Raw genomic sequence first — 5,530 nt, forward strand, 5'->3', positions numbered from 1 at the left:
TGTGGGGCATGTACTAAACCCCCTGAGCCATAATTGGCCAAAGCTGAGATTGGCCAAGCATGCGGGTCATAGTGCATGCTTGGCCAATCATCAGCCAGCAATGCACTGTGATGCCGCAGTGAATTATGGGCCGTGACACGCCATTCAAATTTGGCGCAAACGGCCCAAAACATTCGTAATTCGGCGAACGATCGAATATACGATGTTCGAGTCAAACATGAGTTTGACTTGAATACGAAGCTCATCCCTAGTGCCCACCAGTGCCGCCTGATCAGTGCAGACTATCAGTGCCCATCAATGCTGCCTCATCAGTTCCCATGAGTGCAGCCAATCTGTGCCTATCTGTGCCCATTAGTGCTGCCAATCAGTGACCCCCAGTGCCTCCTAATCAGTGCCACCTACCAGTGCCCATCAGTTCCACCTATCAGTGTGTATCAGTGGTGTATGAGAACCACTGCGGGGCCTTCGATCTAAGGTAAGTAATACATAATGAGCTAGTATGCTATGCAAACTAGCTTATTATGCCCTTGTCTTGCAGGTTTTTTGTTTTGTTTGCGGGTTTACAACCACTTTATCCACCAGGCCTACCGCCCGCTGTCAAATGACGGTGGGACGAGAAGTCTCTCGTTCTGGGAGGACGGCATTAGACGTCTTTGCCTTTCCGAGCCACTAGTGCGCACACGCACCTGCCACGGTAATTGGGAACCCAATGCGCGTGCCCGGTGGGCACGATGTCCGCCGGGCACCCGCGATTGCCCAATTACTGAGCAGGACCATGGATCTGTGTGTGTAAACACACAGATCCACGTCCTGTCAGGGAGAGGAGACCGATGGTGTGTCCCTTGTACATAGGGACACTGATCGGTTACCTCCCCCAGTCAGTCCCCTCCCCCTACAGTTATAATTACTAGTAGGGTACACATTAAACCCCTTGATCGCCCCCTAGTGTTACCCCTTCCCTGCCAGTCACATTTACACAGTAATCAGTGCATATTTATAGCACTGTTCACTGTATAAATGTGAATGGTCCCAAAGTAGTGTCAAAAGTGTCTGATGTGTCCTCCACAATATCGCAGTCACGATAAAAATCACTTATCGCCATCATTACTAGTAAAAAAATAAAATAAAATAAAAATGCTATAAATCTATCCCCTTTTTTTTTACCAAAAATATGTAGAAGAATACATATCGGCCAAAACTCAGGAAAAAAAATGTTATATATATTTTTGGGAGATATTTATTAGAGCAAAAAGTACAAAATATTGCTTTTTTTTTAAAATGTACGCTCTTCTTTTGTTTATAGCGCAAAAAATAAAAACCGCAGAGGTGATCAAATACCACCAAAAGAAAGCTCTATTTGCCGACGTAGATCAGCGCATGCTGGTCGACAAGTGGTTAACCACTTAAGGACCCCTTCACGCCGATATACGTCGGCAGAATGGCACGGCTGGGCACATCCACGTACATGTAAAAGCCCAGCCATGGGGTCGCGCGCGCGTTAACTCCCAACTTGTGGTTAACTCCCAAACTGCAATTGTCATTTTCACAGTAAACAATGCATTTTTAATGCATTTTTTGCTGTGAAAATTACAATGGTCCCAAAAATGAGTCAAAATTGTACGAAGTGTCCACCATAATGTTGCAGTCATGAAAAAAATCGCTGATCGCCGCCATTAGTAGTAAAAAAAAAAAAAAAATTATAAAAATGCAATAAAACTTTCCCCTTTTTTGTAAACGCTATAAATTTTGCCCGGTCCGAAGCTCGGTGACCGCGGCCGCGGGACTTGCGGACCCGATCGCCGCTGGAGTCCCGCGATCGGTCCCCGGAGCTGAAGAACAGGGAGAGCTGTGTGTAAACACAGCTTCCCCGTTCTTCACTGTGGCGCTGTCATCGATCGTGTGTTCCCTTTTATAGGGAAACACAATCGATCACGTCACACCTACAGCCACACCCCCCTACAGTTAGAAACACAAATGAGGTCACACATAACCCCTTCAGCGCCCCCTTGTGGTTAACTCCCAAACTGCAATTGTCATTTTCACAGTAAACAATGCATTTTTAATGCATTTTTTGCTGTGAAATGACAATGGTCCCAAAAATGTGTCAAAATTGTCTGAAGTGTCCTCCATAATGTCGCAGTCATGAAAAAAATCGCTGATCGCCACCATTGGTAGTAAAAAAAAAAATATATAAAAATGCAATAAAACTTTCCCCTTTCCCCCTGTCAATTTTTAATGGATTTTTTGCTGTGAAAATGACAATGGTCCCAAAAATGTGTCAAAATTGTCCGAAGTGTCCGCCATAATGTTGCAGTCATGAAAAAAAACGCTGATCGCCACCATTAGTAGTAAAAAAAAAAAATAATAAAAATGCAATAAAACTATCCCCTTTTTTGTAAACGATATAAATTTTGCGCAAACCAATCGATAAACGCTTATTGCGATTTTCTTTTACCAAAAATATGTAGAAGAATACGTATCGGCCTAAACTGAGGGAAAAAAAATGTTTTATATATTTTTGGGGGATAATTATTATAGAAAAAAGTAAAAAAATATTGCATTTTTTTTTCAAAATTGTCGCTCTATTTTTGTTTATAGCGCAAAAAAAAAAAAAACACGCAGATGTGATCAAATACCACCAAAAGAAAGCTCTATTTGTGGGGAAAAAAGGACGCCAATTTTGTTTGGGAGCCATGTCGCACGACCGCGCAATTGTCAGTTAAAGCGACGCAGTACCGAACCGCAAAAACTGACCGGGTCCTTTAGCTGCCTAAAGGTCCGGGTCTTAAGTGGTTAAAGTGCGACAACTCTGAAAGCTGAAAATTGTCCTGGGGGATGGCAAAGGGGGGAAGTGCCCAGTAGGCAAGTGGTTAATAGTGAATGTGACAGTTATCATTACAAATGAATAAGATATCTTTGTGTACAATACATAAGTAGTCCTTACTTGATATAAGTGATAGGATGTTGTGGCTGATGAGCCTGTCAATCAGAGTGAATGTAGTAGGCCGTCCCCATTGGCTTGTCTCGCGTCCTCCTCCCAGCCCCATTCGCAGGCACATTCGCATTGAGTGTCAGTGTGATCGGAGCTGTTCCTTGAGTAGATCGGGAGATGGAGACGCTAGGCGGCAATGTCAGCACCACGGACAGCTCCCTCCCTATACACACGCTGTACGCTGGAGGCTTCCTAGCTCTGGATACTGACGGGTGGACTGTAATCATTCCCATACTACTCATAGTAATGTGCTTCCTAGGACTTGTAGGAAACGTGTGTGTGATCGCAGTTCTTCTGTACAATGCCAGCAAATCCAAAGCCTCCTTGATCCACTCTCTGATCCTCAATGTGAACGTCTCTGACCTGCTCCTGTTGGTGTTCTCGGTGCCCTTTAGAGCCGCGGCTTATTGGAAGTCCAGCTTATACTTGGGTTGGTTTGTTTGTAAGACTGCAGATTGGTTTACACACACCTGTATGTCTGCCAAAAGTTTTACCATCGCTATAGCCGCAAGAGTATGCTTCATGTATGCCAGCGACCCTGCCAAGCAAGTCAACATAGGACATCTCCTCATCTTTGCAGTGCTGACGTGTAGCTGGCTGGTAGCTGCTGTGCTGCCCCTGCCCGAATGGTTCTTCACTGATGCCAGGCAAATCCAGACCTCCCTCATCTGTCTCATGAACATTCCAGCAGAGGCACAAGAGATAATGGGCATCTTTGTAAAACTTTACCCAATCTTTGTCTACTGTATTCCCTTCACCCTTGCCTTCTTTAATTTCTGGAGAGCCTACAAGCAGTGCCAACATAGAGGGACTAAAACGCAAAATCTTAGAAACCAGATCAGATCCAGGGGGCTCACCCTAATGTTACTGAGTGTCACTGTCACCTTTTGCATCCTATGGCTCCCAGAGTGGGTTTTCTGGCTCTGGATATGGCATAAGCCAGCCAATGGTCCATCCCCACCCCAAGCCTTTGTGGCCATTGCCCAGATCCTCATGTTCTCTATGTCTTGTGTAAACCCTCTGATCTTTATGGTCATGTCAGAAGATTTTAAGGAAGGCTTCAAGGATGTTTGGAAACGGCTGACTTCCAAAAAATCTTTAAATGGCAGTGATATTCAGGATCAGGGGGCAATGGATATTCAGGATCAGGGGGCAATGGATATTCAGGATCAGGGGGCAATGAGTTCAGATGGTATGGCAGACTCCCCTGCTCCAGATCCTGAGTCTTCTGAGCAGCCTGCAGCTATGGGCCAGGTGGAACAGTCAAGCTCTCAGCAAAACTTTGGAAGCCAAGACAGCAAGGAAAACCCAGTCCTTCCAGATGTGGAGCAGTTTTGGAATGAACGAGAATCGGATCCTGCTGACCAAAACAATGACCCAATCCCATGGGAGCATCAGGAACAAGGAACAGAGGTGACCGAGCAGAACACAAAACTTTAAGAACATTAACTTGACTGGCTGACCAGCTCTGAGTCCATAAGGACTTGTGCATCTCAATGGCACCCTACAGTCATTTACAGTGCCAATTATTTGTAAATTAGTTTTAAGGTATATCAAAAGCCAAACATTCTTTCTCAGATTTGGATAGTGTGAGAAAGGATTAGAGCCTCTGTCAGGTTTTATTGCCTCTCCGTTTTGGGACAACAACTTATGATAAATCCAAAATGTCATGGCTTCCAAAGGAACAGTAAAAGAGGTAAATCTTCCAATGGGGACACCTGTTCCTTCCACAGCTGTTTTTTCATCAATTTAGGAATGTTTCTATTTACTTTTCTGTTGTGTCTTTAGAGAATCAAGTGCAGGGAAATCTCCCTAATGGGGCACAAAAAAAAAACCTAATGGGCATTCCTAATATTTTTATCTTGTTACAAAGTTTTGACTCTAGTTACACTTTATCACTGATGTGGAAAAAGGCAACTTGGTTGTGGGAGACACTTAAAGGGGTTGTAAAGGTCAGTTTTTTATTTTCTAAATAGGTTCCTTTAAAGTGGGGGTTCACCCCAAAAAAATGTTTAACATTACATTCAGGCGAGTTGTTAGAATGACAATCGGCTGTTTTTTTGTTTTTTTTTAAAATCCTTGCTGTACATACCGTTTTATATATATATATATATATATATATATATATATATATATATATATATATATATATATATATATATATATATATATATATATATATATATATATATGTTCACCGCGGCTTTTGGGTATAATCTGCGGGACTGGGCGTTCCTAATTGATTGACATGCTTCCGACCGGCGCATACAGCGCATCACGAGTTGCCGAAAGAAGCCGGACTGCGAGTCGGCTCTATACGGCGCCTGCGCACCGACGCTCGGCTTTTTTCGACAACTCGTGACGCGCTGTATGCGCCGGTCGGAAGCATGTCAATCAAATAGAAACGCCCAGTCCATACCCGGAAGCCGCGGTGAACATATATATATAAAACGGTATGTACGGCAAGGATTTAAAAAAAACAGCCTAATGTCATTATCATAACTCACCTGAATGTAATGTTAAAAAAAAATGTTTTGG

General features: G+C 43.5%; 1 protein-coding gene across 1 annotated transcript; it reads left to right on the forward strand.

Moving 5' to 3' along the window:
* The first annotated feature begins 3,050 nt into the window (after positions 1–3,050).
* Positions 3,051–4,967, forward strand: GPR151 (G protein-coupled receptor 151). The gene has a single exon (XM_040341756.1). The coding sequence runs from the start codon at positions 3,110–3,112 to the stop codon at positions 4,430–4,432; it is 1,323 nt and encodes a 440-aa protein (XP_040197690.1). The 5' UTR covers positions 3,051–3,109; the 3' UTR covers positions 4,433–4,967.
* Positions 4,968–5,530: the final 563 nt, after the last annotated feature.

Source organism: Rana temporaria, chromosome 3 (genome assembly GCF_905171775.1).
Source record: "Rana temporaria chromosome 3, aRanTem1.1, whole genome shotgun sequence".
NCBI classification, from domain to species: Eukaryota; Metazoa; Chordata; class Amphibia; order Anura; family Ranidae; genus Rana; species Rana temporaria.

Bases quoted from the DNA above. Each gene is read 5' to 3' on its own strand.
- GPR151 (XM_040341756.1), top strand. From the start codon at position 3,110: ATGGAGACGCTAGGCGGCAATGTCAGCACCACGGACAGCTCCCTCCCT.